Source organism: Ascaphus truei, chromosome 16 (assembly GCF_040206685.1).
Source record: "Ascaphus truei isolate aAscTru1 chromosome 16, aAscTru1.hap1, whole genome shotgun sequence".
NCBI classification, from domain to species: domain Eukaryota; kingdom Metazoa; phylum Chordata; class Amphibia; order Anura; family Ascaphidae; genus Ascaphus; species Ascaphus truei.
In genome coordinates, this window is record NC_134498.1 from 772971 (window position 1) to 791078 (window position 18108).

Consider the following 18108-nt stretch of genomic DNA (forward strand, 5'->3'; position numbering starts at 1 on the left):
CAGACACACACACACACACACACACACACTGGGAGGGGGCAGTCACACACACTGGGAGGGGGGCAGTCATACACACACAGACTGGGAGGGGGGCAGTCACACACACACTGGGAGGGGGCAGTCACACACACACTGGGAGGGGCGGCAGTCTCACACACACACTGGGAGGGGGGCAGTCACACACACACACACAGACTGGGAGTGGGGGCAGTCACACACAGACTGGGAGGGGGGGCAGTCATACAAACACTGGGAGGAGGGGCAGTCACACACACACACAGACTGGGAGGGGGCAGACACACACACACACTGGGAGCGGGGCAGTCATACACACACAGACTGGGAGGGGGCAGTCACACACACAGACTGGGAGGAGGCAGACACACACACACACACACACACACTGGGAGGGGGCAGTCACACACACTGGGAGGGGGGCAGTCATACACACACAGACTGGGAGGGGGGCAGTCACACACACACACACACACACACACACACACACACACACACACACACACAGGGAGGGGTGGCAGTCACACACACACTGGGAGTGGGGGCAGTCATACACACACACACACACACACACACACACACACACACACACTGGGAGGGGAGGCAGTCACACACACAGGGAGGGGGCAGTCACACACACACAGACTGGGAGGGGGGCAGACACACACACACAGACTGGGAGGGGGGCTGTCACACACACACTGGGAGGGGGGCAGTCATACACACACAGACTGGGAGGGGTGCAGAAACACACACACACACTGGGAGGGGGGCAGTCATACACACACAGACTGGGAGGGGGGAGCAGTCATACACACACACTGGGAGGGGGGGGCAGTCACACACACACTGGGAGGGGGGCAGTCACACACACAGTGGGAGGGGGTGGCAGTCACACACACACACACACACACACACAGACTGGGAGGAGGGCAGCACACACACACAGACTGGGAGGGGGCAGTCATCCACACACAGACTGGGAGGGGGCAGACACACACACGCACACACTGGGAGGGGTGGCAGTCACACACACGCACACACTGGGAGGGGGGGCAGTCATACACACACACAGGCTGGGAGGGGGGGCAGTCATACACACACACAGGCAGGGAGGGGGTGCAGTCACACACACACACACTGGGAGGGGGGGCAGTCACACACACACACTGGGGGGGGGGGCAGTCACACACAGTGGGAGGGGGGGCAGTCACACACACACTGGGAGGGGGGCAGACACACACACACAGACTGGGAGGGGGGGCAGTCACACACACACAGACTGGGAGGGAGGGGCAGTCACACACACACACAGACTGGGATGGGGCCAGACACACACACACACAAACACACACTGGGGGGGGCAGTCACACACACACTGGGAGGGGGGCAGTCACACACACACTGGGAGGGGGGCAGTCACACACACACTAGGAGAGGGGCAGTAACACACACACTAGGAGGGGGGCAGTAACACACACACTGGGAGGGGCGGCAGTTTCACACACACACTGGGAGGGGGGCAGTCACACACACACACACACACAGACTGGGAGGGGGGGCAGTCACACACACACTGGGAGGGGGGGCAGTCACACACACACGGGGAGGGGGGCAGTCACACACACACTGGGAGGGGGGCAGTCACACACACACTGGGAGGGGGCAGTCACACACACACTGGGAGGGGCGGCAGTCTCACACACACACTGGGAGGGGGGCAGTCACACACACACACAGACTGGGAGTGGGGGCAGTCACACACAGACTGGGAGGGGGGGGGGCAGTCATACAAACACTGGGAGGGGGGGCAGTCACACACACACACAGACTGGGAGGGGGCAGACACACACACACACACTGGGAGCGGGGCAGTCACACACACTGGGAGGGGGGGCAGTCATACACACACAGACTGGGAGTGGGGCAGTCACACACACACACACACACACACACACACACACACACACACACACACACACACACACACACACACACACACACACACACATATTGGGAGGGGGGGCAGTCATACACACACAGACTGGGAGGGGGCAGACACACACACACACACACACACTGGGAGGGGGGGGCAGTCACACACACACACACTGGGAGGGGGGGGGCAGTCATACACACACAGACTGGGAGGGGGGCAGTCACACACACACACACACACACACACACTGGGAGGGGGGGCAGTCACACACACACTGGGAGGGGGGGCAGTCACACACACAGTGGGAGGGTGGCAGTCACACACACACTGGGAGTGGGGGCAGTCATACACACAGACTGGGAGGGGGCAGACACACACAGACTGGGAGGGGGGGCAGTCACACACACACACAGACTGGGATGGGGCCAGACACACACACACTTGGGGGGGCAGTCACACACACACTGGGAGGGGGGCAGTCACACACACACACTAGGAGGGGGGCAGTAACACACACACTAGGAGGGGGGCAGTAACACACACACTGGGAGGGGCGGCAGTTTCACACACACACTGGGAGGGGGGCAGTCACACACACACACACAGACTGGGAGGGGGGGCAGTCACACACACACACTGGGAGGGGGGGCAGTCACACACACACTGGGAGGGGGGGCAGTCACACACACACTGGGAGGGGGCAGTCACACACACACACTGGGAGGGGCGGCAGTCTCACACACACACTGGGAGGGGGGCAGTCACACACAGACTAGGAGGGGGGGCAGTCATACAAACACTGGGAGGGGGGCAGTCACACACACACACAGACTGGGAGGGGGCAGACACACACACACACTGGGAGCGGGGCAGTCATACACACACAGACTGGGAGGGGGCAGTCACACACACAGACTGGGAGGGGGCAGACACACACACACACACACACACACTGGGAGGGGAGCAGTCACACACACTGGGAGGGGGGCAGTCATACACACACAGACTGGGGGTGGGGCAGTCACACACACACACACACACACACACACACACACACACTGGGAGGGGGGGCAGTCACACACACACACAGATTGGGAGGGGGGGCAGTCACACACACACACACACACACACAGACTGGGAGGGGGGCAGACACACACACACACACACACACTGGGAGGGGGGGCAGTCATACACACACACACACTGGGAGGGGGGGCAGTCATACACACACAGACTGGGAGGGGGGCAGACACACACACACACACTGGGAGGGGGAGCAGTCACACACACACACACTGGGAGGGGGGGGCAGTCATACACACACAGACTGGGAGGGGGGCAGTCACACACACACACACACACACACACACACTGGGAGGGGGGGCAGTCACACACACACAGAGTGGGAGGGGGGGCAGTCACACACACACACAGACTGGGAAGGGGGCATACACACACACACAGGCGACATGGGGCTTACCTGTATTGCCACTGTAGGGAGCCAGAAGTAGTGAGGCTTTTTTAGAGTCTGCCGGCAGTTTCATTTGCCAGCTGTGAGCCTTCCTTCTGGTGAATGAACACACACTCACACACTCACACACTCACACACTCACACACTCACACACTCACACACTCACACACTCACACACTCACACACTCACACACTCACACACTCACACACTCACACACTCACACACTACATCCACATCCGTCCCTGATACTAAGCCCCGCCCCTTGCATATCCTGACCTCCAACCAATCCCCTGCTTCTACTATAAAGCCCCGCCCCCGGCATCCTGCTATTGGGGAGAAAAAAAATACTCCAGGCCGCCGCATCCTCCTTATGCTACCCCCGCGCACCGCCGCCGACTCACGCAGGGAACCAGTCACCAGGGGCAAAACCCGGGACATTTCCGGGACGGACTGTCACCCGGGACAGCCCAGAAAAAAACGGGACTGTCCCGGCAAAATCGGGACGAATGGTCACCCGAACAGTAAGGGCAGTTAACATGTGGAGTTCATTACCCATGGAGACTGTGATGGCTGATATAATCGATATCTTAAAAAAAAGGTAAAACATATTTTTAGAAAGGAAAGGTATACAGGAATATATCAAATAAGTAAACATTGTAAGGATGTTGATCCAGGGAGAAATCTGATTGCCAATTCTTCTAGTCATGAAGGAATTTATTTCCCCCCTATGAAACAGCATTGAATGATGTGTCACTGGAATTTTTTTTTACCTTCCTCTGGATCAAAATACTGTAAATACAAATATATAATACGTATGTGTCGTTTAAATTTAGTATATGTTGAACTTTATGTACATTCTTTTTCAACCTCATCTGCTATGTAACTATGTACAAGCATACCCCGGTTTAAGTACACTCACTTTAAGTACACTCGCGAGTAAGTACATTTCGCTCAATAGGCAAACGGCAGCTCACGCATGCGCCTGTCAGCACGTCCTGAACAGCAATACCGGCTCTCTACCTGTACCGAAGGTGTGCTTAAGCGGGGAGACTATAGAGCCTGTTACAAATGCCTTATTTACATCAGTAATGCACGTACATGACGATTGCAGTACAGTACATGCATCGATAAGTGGAAAAAAGTAGTGCTTCACTTTAAGTACATTTTCGCTTTACATACATGCTCCGGTCTCATTGCCTACGTTAATGTGGGGTGTGTCTGTAATTGTAACCTTCATAAAGAAATTATAGGAATTAACAGTTAATTCACAGACCCAATAATGCAAAACAGGGCATTTGTTTTTATCATAAAAGACGAAAGAGATTTGTTACCAAAATATCACTATAAATTTGGTCATATTTTTTACTGTGCGGTAGCTATGTATGTAACATGAGCAGCTATTAATTGATAGACTTAGAGAAGGGACGTGGTATCCACAGACCATAGCAATACATTTATTTTGACAATATGGGGCTCATACAGTAAATGTATTCTCATGGAAATAATAAGCATGGGTTAAGTGAATATTTCTGCAACGTGAAGTACCACTTATCTATATATAAAAAAAATTATGATTTGCCTTTTTCATTTAAATAACATACTTTATTGTGAAAGCTATTTCAAATGTTCCAAGTTAAAATAAATTTTAATGTAAAATGGATTTCTGGTTCCATAGCGAGCCCCGAACATAGGCTGAGTTTATATTCTGTGGTCGCTTTTATTAAGTGTGGCACTGTAAGGCTTTTCCACCTAAATCTGCAAACCTAGTAAATATATTTCAAATTCTGAAATAACCTTAAAAATCACTGTTTATGCATTTCGAAAATATAAGGGGTGGTTCAATATACCCTGAAGCAGTCAATCACACTGATCAGGTTATATTTAATGATTCACAAGCTGCAAAACAAAATCAGGTGTGGGCTTAGACCTACCCCTATAACACAATTCATCAGTAACACCATATACAGTAACTTCCAATACCTCATGGAGTATGCTTCTAGGGAAAAGGGATTGACTATACCATAATGCTAAATTGTACTGCAATTTATATACAGTATCAAACCTTAATCCTCAATCAACCTATTTTCCCTGTACATCATTCTCTATACAGACAAAAGACCATGTATTTATAAAGAAAGAATAGAAAACACAGACAACACATAATTCGAGAAATATACTTACAGTATGTTTTCTTTATAACAGGGTTGATGTTCAAGAAGAACAAGGTGAAAGCATAAAGAGTCAAACTCTTCCAAAATCTCTCTCTTCATATCTCTATGACGATGCGAACAGGTAATGTTCTCTTATGGCACAGTCATTTTAGTAACTACAAAGAGAGGACCACATATACTAAACAGTATTTAGCATTATAACATCTTAAGTCTCACCATGGGGTAAATCCTCAGAAGTCCTTTAAAAACTTAACGATACCTTAACATCAGTAGTGCAATCTTTGATCCGCGCTCTTGCTTCCAAGGTGACCTTGAAGATGGTCCACTCTCACTATCTTGCAGCACTTGTGTGTGGAGATAATCTCCTCCTCCACCGGGGAAAGAATTCACAGAGGAACCAATATCAAAGAGAAAGAAAACACAAGGCACACTGATTGTAAAAGATATGTAATAAACAATTAAAGAAATGTATAAAGTAACTTACACATTGAGAAACTGATGTTCAAAGCATCTAATGTGATCCAATCTCCCAGTTACCCCAGTTCGTTGGTGTCTGTGCTTGATGGTAATCCGCTTGAGGTCTGTGTTCCCGCGTGCTGTGAACAGCTCAGATCTCTCGAAGCGCGATCCGTCGTCCCTCGCAGCCACTTCCGGGTTTGCACAAAACTGCGTACCCGTGTGTACTGGCTAGATGTACAGTAATAGCCAGAAATCCGGCAGCCCACAGAACAGTCTTGGAGAGGGAACCGACCAGCGCAACACAGCGCAACGCAGCACAAACCAAACTTGCCACATTTAAAACCAGGGGAAAAACAAAACCAATAGCAAACAAACAGTAGATGGCGCTCTAATACTAGAATTAATCAAAGTGAAATAGTATAATATACAAAAGTGCAATGTGATAATAAAATAAAAATCAGCAAGTGCAAGTAGGGGTACAATAAAACACTCAAACCCTTAGATGGACTGTTTCAAGGTCCAGAAACAGTATGTACAGGAAAACCAGGGGAGCGGTTGCACCTTAAAATAAAAACAAAATCTACATTGTGTAATATTGTTAACACAGTGAAGTGGTTTCTAAGAAACTTAGAAAGCTAGATAAGGAGGCTATAACACGTATAACCAGCCAAACAAAATGGTAAAACCATAGGAGGAACTGAGATCTCAAGTAGAAACAAATACACAGGGATAAAACAAACACTTTATCCACAAATAAATGAATTGGAGGCTTACAGGATCCAAAAGGATATACAGCATAGGGAGTATGTAATCTTCCGATCACTTCTCATCGCCGATCGCTGCTGCTGCTGCACGCCACCCAGACTGCGTCTCGAACAGCCGTCACGTCACTTCCGGAATTCCGGCCGGTTGGAGATGACGTCACGGGCTCAACGTTCTCTCTCTCTCTCAGTCTCAGGGTCACACTCAACGCGTTTCGACGCTCTAAAATGACGTCTTCATCAGGAGTGCTTGTGACCTGCTCTAGGGGTCTTTATATACCCACTGGAACTAACTATTAACCCCTCCTCCAAAAGGTTAACTATTTAAAACACCATAGCTTTTGGGCAGCTCTCATTTCTATCCCATATGTCTAGGTGAGGTTTTAAGTGCAAGAATTTTTATATAATTCATAAAATATTCTAATAAAAAGATTCTCTCTTTAAATGCATAAGAGAGGAATCATAGTAGGATTAAACATACAATTTTATTATTATACACAAAACTCAAATAATCAATAAAACATTATATTATTAAAATTAATTATAACTAATTTCTATCTTTAAGGAACGACGATTGATGTATCTTGAAAGACATGAAACAAAGAGTATTTAGGTGAAGAAACTTAAGGAAACAGGAATCACATAACTCATATATCAAAATACCCAAAAGACTGTATACATATACAGAGCAGATAATAGCAAAATCATTATAAAAATATAAAAATCATTAATAAAAATATATAGTCATTAACATATTTAAAACATTTTTATATAATTTTATAAAGAAAGAAAAACTTTAATTAAAACATTAAAATTCTTATAAAAAGGCACCCAATTCGAAATCAACATTTAAGCCCTGAGGAATTAAAGTTTTCAATGAAAAAATCCAAAAGCTTTCTCTTTTTTTAAGTGCTGTGTTCCTATCCCCACCTCTCCAATGGGGCAGTACATGCTCAAGGACAGTAAACCTCAGGCCCGATGGGTCGCCATTGTGTTTTAAAATAAAATGATGGGATAAAAAGTGGGTCGTTACCCCCCTTCTAATGTTACCCACATGTTCTAAAACACGTGTCCTTATGGGCCGAGTGGTTTGACCCACATATTGTAGCCCACAAGGACATTGTATTAGATAAATAACATGATCAGATTTACATGTGGTATGTTGTTTAATTTGAAACTGTTGTTTTGAAATATTAGACATAAAACCAAATTTATCATCTGCTCTGTATTTACATGCTGTGCATGTTGTGCATCCAAAAAAAAAAAAAAAAAAAAACGAAAAACAAAACCAAGTAGAGATGCACAACTACCACAACGCGTTTCGTTCATCCGTGACCTTCATCAGGCTCTCCAAGACTGCTCTGTGGGCTGACAGATTTCTGGCTATTACATCTAGCCAGTACACACGTGTACGCTGTTTTGCGCAAACGCTGAAGTGGCTGCGAGGGATGACTGATCGTGCTACGAGAGATCTGAGCTGTTCTCAGCGTGCGGGAACACAGACCTCAAACGGATTACCATCAAGCACAGACACCAACGAACTCGGGTAACTGGGAGATTGTATCACATTAGATGCTTTGGACATCAGTTTCTCAATGTGTAAGTTACTTTATACATTTGTTTAATTGTTTATTACCTATCTTTTACAATCGGTGTGCCTTGTGTTTTCTTTCTCTTTGATACCTTAACATCAGTTAACCTATCGTTAAGTATTAACCGATATGTTCAAAGCTTATTAACGAGGCATTAAGTGCCGTGTTAAAGTAATGGCAGACATTTGTGCTAACGATATGCAAAAGAGATTGGGACCACCTCAACACATATCCTCAGCAGTCCATTAAAGTTAAAGTGAGAATCAACGCTTTTTGTTTAGGTCATGGTTATACCTGGCATTAGGTGTTGGAAGCTGGAAGCACTTAACAACCAGGCAGTAGAAAATTATGTAGCCTTATCCAGGGCTCTGAAGTGGGCCACTTTGGCTTCCTACAGTCTATTGTCTTAGCAATATAGGAAGCCAAAGTGAATACCCTGGACTAGGCCAAATAATTTAATAATGACCTGTGTATTAACCCCTAGAATCCATAGTGTCCATGAAGGCATGCATTCATGGCCACTGAGGAAACCAAGGGGTTAATACAAACACCCTAATTACTGCTATCCATTGTATGTCATTGCGGTACAACCACTATGGCATTCAAGGTATTTAACCTTCCACCCCATAACTCACTCGTGCAGCCTACCCAAAATCCCAGGAGTACCAACCCCAAACAATAATGGCAAATAGACCTATTATCTAAATGGGGCTAATAGAGGTTTTTGCTATTAAAATGCATTATAAAAATTACATAAAAAAACCTCAATCATAAAATAATATTCAATTAAATTGATTGTCACTGGGGCTACCAACGCACTCAAACAGGGCCAAGATAGCCACATTGGCAATCAATATTGACGCTAAATGAATAAATATATTCGTTACCCCACCAGAATGAAGGCCATCCTCCTCATCCCCAGGGGCTTGTAATAAACGAAATAAAATGCAATAAAGCCGAATAAAAAAAACATAAAACAATCCAAGCCCCACGGCCAATAAAAAATGAAAAATTCAAATATCATTCAAAATAATCCAACCCTTATGGCAAAATTAAAAATAAAAACCAACAAAAACCAGGATAGCATCAGATTGCAAAAATGCCATCTGTCCTGGTTTTTTTCCCCTGATTTTTTTTTTCTGCCATCACAGGCAGAGATTTTTTTTTTACTGCTTTTGGTTTTTTTTAATTTTTAATGTTGCCATAAATTTGGATTAATTTTCATGGTCTTTGGGGTTTTATTTTTTATTGGCCTTCAGGCTTGCATTGTTTTATTTTTTATTTTTATGGTTGAGCATCTGCCCTTTATTGGATTTATCTCCGGAAGTCCCAGAGGATGATGAGGACGGCCTTCATCCCAGCTGGGATAAGTAATACATTTATTTATACAGGGTGTACCTTGATAGCCACATTGGCAATCTAGACCCCCATTTAGGACCTAGATAGCCACAGTGAAAATTGTTAGATTAAAATGAATATTATTTTATGATGCTATCGTTTTTTTGCACATTAATTGTTATAATTAATTTTAATGACAAAAAGTTATATTAGCCCAATTTGGCTAGTAGGGCTATTACCACCTGTAAGGGAGGTTTGTTGAGGATGGCGATAGAGTAGGTGTGTTATGGGGGTAGGTGCACCAGTGGGGGAGGTACAGCTGCCCGGGGGAGTTATGGTGGGTTGTACCGCTATGACATGCAATGGGTATTAGGGTAGTTATGGTGTTTATATCACCCCCATGGTTACATTAGTGATCATGAAGGCATGCATAACATATGTATTTTTTTGTAATATGCAGGAAGATTTTTGTTATGTATATAACCTGCCATCTTCCTTATCCTATGGCTGACACGACCCAGCGTTACAGCCAGTTAGCACTCGCATAGCGCTTTTCCCGACATTATCTCCTAACACAGTATTAGCCAGATAATGCCACGGTAGCCATATGCAAATAAGCAGCCTTATGGTTGTTCGTTTTGCATAAAGTTAGCTTCGTGGATGTCCGTTAAATCATGAAAAAGTAACGGACGTTACCTAATTTGGTAACGTCACGTTAGTAGGACAGATTTAACGGGGCTTTTAGTATCTACCCCAATGAGAGTTAAAGACCTAGATTCACTAAACTACATTAAATCAGGCCAAATAATGTCACGTTATCTAAAAAAGAAAATACATTATTTTCCCTATGGAAATGATATGCAAACAAATTGGCAATAATGGAGCTCATTAGCATTATACAAATGTAAATAGAAACATATAGACATAGGCAGAGTTTATATTTTGTGGTCCTTTTATTAAGTTTAGGGCTTTTGCACCTAAATCTGAAAATCTAGTAAATACAGTATATTCATATTCTTAAATAACCTTTAAAAATGACTGTTTATTTTATTGCATTCCCAATATTTAAGAGGTAATTTAATATACTCTGAAGCGGACGATCACACTCACCAAGGTATATTGAATGATCTAGTGCCAAGTTGCAAAACAAAATCAAAATCAAGCTCAGACCTACCCCTATAACAGAATGCATCAGTAACACCATATAACTTTCAATGACTCATGGAGTATGCTGCTAGGGAAATGGAATTGACTATAACATAGAGCTAAATTGTGCTGCAATTTTAATATCAAACCTTAATCCTCAATCAACCTATTTTGCCTTTACAACATTCTATATATAGACAAAACGCTTGTCTTTATAAAGAATGAACACAAAACACAGACAACACATAATAATTCCCATTTCATCCCAACTTTCAGTATGTAATACACAGCGAGAAATATACTTACACTATGTTTTCTGTATAACAGGGTTGGAGTTCAAGAAGAACAAGGTGAAAACAAAAAGAGTCAAACTCTTCCAAAATCGCTCTCCTCCTATCTCTATGACGATGCGAACAGGTAATGTTCTCTTATACCACCGTAATTTTAGTAACTACAAAGAGAGGACCAGGTTGCCTTTTACCATCTTAAGTCTCACCATGTGATGTAAAGGCTTTGATTCGTAAGGAAATGATATGCGAAAAATAGACAATAATGGAGCTCATTTGCATTATCCATATGTAAATATTAAAATATGGTAAAATGGTTTTAATATACACACAGTATTTCCCAGGTATCTCAGTTGTGTTCATAGGTATCTCACCACATAGATCTCATCTCTTTGAAAATATAAGTCGTTGGGTCCTCTTCCAAATTGGTGACTCTCCCTGTCCCTCCTATTTCAGTGTCTGGCTGGGAATAGAGATGCGCAGACTTTTCAGAAAGTTCACAAACACAGCGACATGTGATCTTGCAAATCACGTCTATCTTCAATATAAAAGAATGCCAAGTATATCTCACGGATAGGAACACAGGAAAACTAGATGAGCCAAGTGGTTCTGATCTGACGTCAAATTCTAAGGAAACATTGACTTTGATTCAATTGGGCCTGTTCATTGACATCTAATATTTCCAATGCAAAGTTGCCTAGAATAATTGTGCAATTTGATGCAGTAAAAATATGGTGTTTTCAGTGTATTCATTGAAAATTATCTACAGTATGCATACAAATCTAATGATTTCAAATCTCATGCACTTTTCACCTGATTTGATGCACTATTGCCCAGAGATATATGAATGTAGGCCTTTGCTAGAGATGAGAGAAGGTGGGCCTATTTATATTATATACTGTAGCTCCAAATAGATATATTCTAAATGTGGTGAGATGAAAATACCTGGGAAGATACCTGAGATACCAGGGAAATAAGCAAATACAAATATGTAAACATTATTCAAATGCTTTATTTACATATTTCCCCAAGTATCTCTGGCGGGTATGTTCACAGGCATCATTTGTCTACGGGGAGCATAGGTCAATATATTTGGAGGTACATAAGTGGGCCAACTCCTAAAATGGCCTCTCATGTTACTTTAATACTTGGCCCCTAATGTGTCTTGCTTTGTTTTATCTGGTGTTGCATTTATTATTTATATTTGTTACTTTCTGGAATTTACAGGTATGAACAAAGCTGGAAAGCAATAAATGCAGAGCAATCACTCTCATCATCTCAAACATCTCCACCCAGGTTTGTAGAGCAATCGGAGGATGTCCATTCAAATCCTGTGCTGTTCGCATAATATAAATTTAGACAATTTACGATAAAAACACGTAGGAATAAATTAGTAGCAATGATCGACTGACTAGTGTACACTAGCATAATGCTAGTTGTTAATTATAGTCCCCATGCTGCCAAGCAAGATGTTTGTTTCATCATGTATTATGTTGAATCCCTTTTCCAGTGAACAATTGAAAACGATAGAAGTAATGGTCCATATGTACACTGACTTTACTAAGCACACAAAGAATAGAATGTTGCATCAATTCTTATAATGCAGCAATCAGGACAGAGTTACAAAGTTCTGTCAACAATTCAAGCTATTGTACTTCTAATTAGTCCCACAAATACTATTCTAAAATGACCTGTATTTCATAATGAAGTGTGTGATCATTAGAGATGTGAGAATATTAAGTCATTAAAGTACATCTGATAATAAACATATCGATTGTTTTTGAATTTTACCAGAGCATTCCAGTTCATTCGAAAGCAGAATAATTATATTTCAGTTTACTCTTTCTATTTACCTTTCCAGCAATGATAAGACCTCAAAGGAGACAGAGAAATCTTACACTACAGACAATATAAGAACTACTACAGTCAAAGGAAAAGATGGGTAAAAAGGGTTCAGATTAAACTTTTAAGTTGTATTGGGCTCTTTACTCTGGGATATTCACTTAAGCAGTGGTTTTCAGCCTTTTGTTTTGGTTAAGGAACCCCATATCTATATTGTGAAATTCTGAGGAACCCAACCCTCTCTAATAGCGCGTCTGAGATCAGACGTATTGTAAAGTCTTCTGTATTTGGTACAGTTTTTAAATGACCTGAAAATTGCAGAGAACCCTTTAGGGATACCCAGGAAACCCAAGGGTGCCTAAGAACCCCTGTTGAAAAACACTGTACTAAAGTATGATGACCATGATCGTTTGGCCAAGCCCATCCCAGAACCAATTGAACTATAGATGTAGCTAAGGTTATTGCACCTGTTAATGCAACATGTCGCATTAACGCTAAAGCAATATTTACTTTATTCAATTGAAAACAATGAGAATACGCGCGTTACCTCTTTAACGCAACTGATATTTATGCTTTGACCCATGTTAATTGGGAATAATAATGCTTATTACATTTGTATTTGCAGTGACACTTTAATGTGGTAAATGTAGGTGATTTAGAAGATATTTAATAAAAATGAGTACAAGTGTTTTCAAATTATTTAAATTCTTTGGACCATATTTCCTTAGCAGTGAAACTCCATAAGAAGCCTCAGACGCATATGTCCCGTCCCTTTACAGCATGTTCAAGGGAGTTGACTGTATGAAATCTTATGGAGCAGGGGTGGGCAACCTATTTTTCAATGTAGCCACAGGTGTGGCGAATTAGAAGTGAAAATAGGCACACCATGTAAGAATTGAGGTATTATGTTGCACATGCGAAAATGTAAAACACACATTGTTTGAACAAGTTTATTGAAAACATGAACACTTTGACTACTCCGTTACAACTGCGTCAGATGCAAATGATGAAAACACACACAGCCACACACACACAGCCAGACACACACACACAGTCGGTGGGGTGGTATGTTATTTATATAATCTCAGTCCCCTCCCCCCCCATCATCTCATTTCACCCCCTCATCTCATTCCCTCCAGAATCCATGATCTGGGCCACAGCCAGGACGTGACTGGGTACATAACAAAGATACAAGCAGCCATTGCCAGCTGCCCGCACGCAGCCACACACACACCCAGCCAGTCACACACACCCAGCCAGCCACATCCAGCCAGCCACACCAAGCCACACACCCAGCCAGTCACACACACCCAGCCAGTCACACACACACAGCCAGTCACACACGCAGCCAGTCACACACACCCAGCCAGCCACACACACACACACACAGCCAGTCACACACGCAGACACACAGCCAGTCACACACACCCAGCCAATCACACACACACAGCCATGGTGAGTCAAGCAGGTTATATGGACCATCCATTAGAAAGAGAATTAATACACCTAAATGCAAAAATACAAATCAGTGCACTGTTACAGAACACTTTAAAATGCACACCTTTGCTGTAAACTTGAAGCAGGGCAACCAGCTATTAGTGAAGCAGGATTACAGCCAGGGAGGAGTCAGGAATCAGAGGAGCATGGCGCCGCAGTGGAGGATCAAGTATATCAATGCAGACAAGGAACACTTCCGTGTTGGGGGTACATGGAGTGCTCAGGCACGCGCACTCACTACATGCTCTACCACAGGTGTCCTCTGACTGCTGCTCAGCCCCTGCTTCATTCACAAACTGTGGCATGCTCGCACATGCCGGGGGGGTGCTCGCACTTGCCAGAGGTGGGGGGACTCACGCTTGGGAAAAAACTAAGTTACTCAATTCACCACAGTTTGACTGCCAATTCGCCACAAGTGGCGAATGGCGACAGGGTTGCCCACCCTGGTTATGGAGTAACACAGCTTAGTATTAAATGTGACCCTTCATGGCCTGTTTATTGTTATGGTGTCTTCCAGCACGGAAGGTACAATATCTTATGGAGTAGCACTTATTGGTAAATGTGGCTCTCAATCCTTTGGATTGTTTTTATCATAATTATGTATTGGTTTTTGTGATAAGTGTGTTGAATATAAATCTAAATTATTGGTCGGCACTATTTAGTTTTGGTTTTCTTCTTAAACAAATTCTGCTGCCATCATCAACCAATGAGATAAAAGGAAAAAACAATGATGACTGGAAATTGTTTGAATTAAACAAGACCCGAAAAATAGAAAGGCGTTAATTGTAGCATAGAAGCAAAATAATTAACAAAATCATTTAAAGCAGCAATTCGCATGGCAGGCAATTGAATTGTTTTTAACTAACCTGAACCGGAGCTGATCCATGATTCCCCAACGTCTGGGAACCACCTGGCTCCTGTGTGACATGATAAAATGGCCACAGGGTCAGTCTTGCTTGGGCTGCAATTTCATTGGGAGATTTGTTTGTATTTTTCTCAAACAAATGTACATTTTTATTTACTTTTGTCACTCAGTAATCAGTAGGGATAGCATGGATCAACTCCAAGGACTCTTACCACCCCCCCTCCCTCTACCTGGTTCAGGTAAGCTAGAAACATTGTTGCTTTAAGGGTGATTGAATCTATCTAGGGAAGCCAGTTAGATTGATACAGATAGCGCATTGGCCCTGCCCACTTTCCATGCAGAGCTAATACAGACACAAAGGTGCCTGGCCCTGCTGACACGTTTCGCTGCAACACACCTACAAGGGTGTTAATGCCTGGTACATCTGTAAATGGTTTCAATTTTTGGTCTGCTAAATGGAACGGTCTCTTTAAATTATTTGACTAATTATGGACTGCTGATCTCTTGTTTTATATATATATATATATATATATATATATATACATTTTAAGTTATGGTGGGTGAAAAGGCAAAAGGAAAAAGAAACCTCCACCGCTAGCATATAGCCAATAAAGAATATTAGCTATATGCTAACAGTGGAAGTTTTTTGTTGCCTTTTTCACCCACCATAACTTAAAATGTAATGGTAAACCTACCCAGCCTAGAAATATTGCAAAGCAAGTATAAACCAACCTCACACTGGTGATACCCATCAAGGTTGAAACATGTCTGTTAGTGGTTTGACTTGCTTTGCTAGCCCCATGCTGTGCTTTAAAGCTGAGGGAACGGCGATGCATTTGCTTAAATGGGCTCCATGTTATATATATAAACATATAAATATCTACACACACATACACACTTTATATAATATGCAATCAATTATGTATCATTTAGCAGGGCCTATTTGTAACAATGTTATTTGATAAACCAACTGAAGTCTCCACCACACTCAAATCAAGTACATGGAGATGATGTAATTGTTCTATTTATTTTTTGCAGAATACCGATGTTGAGCAAACACAATGTTGTCAGGTGAAATATAGTCATAAATATAATCCATTTGTCTGTATGCAGAAGTTTGGGGTTCTCTTTAATTTGTGCTTACCAGACCCACACCGGGACAGTTCAATTTACAGTACATACAGCGAGATATAAAGGGGGATCAAAGAGAGACAGATAGACATACAGCTGGTCACACAAATATGCCAGGCACATAGAGACAGTCAGGCACAGAAAGAGGAGGACTAAGATACTTAAAGAGGGACATGGAGAGAAAGATGCACAAAAACAGACAAATAAGCAGAGAAGCTCATAGATAGACACTCAGAGGAATATATCAAGATAAATAACAATATACTGTTTCATGCCATTGTAGTCAATTACCAAGAGCATTAAACATCAATATTGCTATACTAAACAATTCTCTCTGTTTATAAAGTCTGGTTTAGTTGGTCTTACCAGTACATACACAATGGTGTTGATTTGGTGGAATTACAATTGCTATAATTTAATCAAAAAGAGTAGTGGTCAAGTGGTCAGTAATTATTCATTAAATGTTTAGCTCCAACTACAGCAGACATTTTTCAAGAAACGTTGAAATAGGTTTGCTGTATTGGACCGAAATGTTGGATGGATAAATACTGTACTGCTCACTTGACCATTATTTTGGAGTGCTACTCTGTTTTTGCTTCATTTCAATGGGATTTCACCATTGAGTTTCATCTCCCGCAAGTATCTTTAATTTCTGATTGCATGTATACCTTTTATATATTTACTACCATTTAATCAAAACATAATGCAATTGATATACTGTACATGTTTTCCCTTAGTGGCAATTACAACTCAGACAGCCCCAAACTCACTTCTTGGACTACTGGCAATGTCACTGAGACAAGAAACACAGATATCAAACCTGTACCCGGGAAGATCACTGTCATCAGAGATGAAAGGTATAGATGTGTAGTGGTCATTCATTAAAGGTTATTGACTTGATTGCAACTTTTTGGGGTATTTTTTCCAGTGTGTTCTTACAGGGGAGCAAGGCTTTGCATTTCCTTTAGTAATGTATTTAGTTGGAGATAATGGGAGTTGAGTTATTTTCTGATTCCATTATGAACATCATCTTCATTGAGAAGATAACTAAACTGAGATAAAATTACCAATTTCGGGAACTACAAAATGTGCTGAAAGAGCTTTTCCCCCATATTTATCTACCAATCGGAAGAATACATTGAACAGAGGAATAAAGCCTGCAGATCAATGCTATTCACATTTAATAGGGTTCATGTCATCATTTGCATTTAGAAAATGTTTGTTGATGATTATTATGTCTGACTAGGCTGAAGGAGTCAGGTATCCAGGATGTTTGTGGAGAGCGCAGTTATATATGTGGAAAGAAAAACACAAGCAAAATAGTGCAAATATGCCTTTCAAAAAAGTGGATATTCAGTGAGTTCTTAGTAGAAGCCAGAGAAATTTGTACTTACAAATTTCCCAAAGTACACATGTACAGAGGCGGCCGCCTTTAGTCTCCTGCGGCCGCCACCACAGGATTTTTAAAAGCGCGTGCAGACGCTGGCTTTTTTCCTTCGGTTTCGGCGCCGCGGGCGCTTTCAATGTTCCATTATGTACATGTGTACTTTGGCAAATTTGTAAGTACAAATTTCTCTGGATTCTACTAAGAAC

General features: G+C 42.8%; 1 protein-coding gene and 1 long non-coding RNA gene across 14 annotated transcripts in view; one reads left to right on the forward strand and one right to left on the reverse strand.

Annotated features, from left to right (window-relative positions):
• ZNF185 (zinc finger protein 185 with LIM domain) overlaps positions 1–18108 on the forward strand; it is a 396414-nt gene that overhangs the window by 231803 nt on the left and 146503 nt on the right. For 12 of the 13 annotated variants that reach the window (XM_075572684.1, XM_075572683.1, XM_075572693.1 and 9 more), the window contains 6 exons: positions 5629–5718; positions 11221–11310; positions 12408–12476; positions 13042–13122; positions 16423–16455; positions 17253–17372. In XM_075572684.1, the coding sequence (XP_075428799.1) occupies positions 5629–5718; positions 11221–11310; positions 12408–12476; positions 13042–13122; positions 16423–16455; positions 17253–17372 (483 nt within the window). The remainder of the gene's footprint in view (positions 1–5628; positions 5719–11220; positions 11311–12407; positions 12477–13041; positions 13123–16422; positions 16456–17252; positions 17373–18108) is intronic. The other variant, XM_075572690.1, reaches the window with a different exon arrangement.
• LOC142467248 (uncharacterized) lies at positions 5607–6331 on the reverse strand. The gene is made up of 3 exons (XR_012788312.1): positions 6082–6331; positions 5857–6027; positions 5607–5752 (listed from the first exon to the last, which is right to left on the reverse strand). It is a non-coding gene; the product is annotated as an uncharacterized LOC142467248 (long non-coding RNA).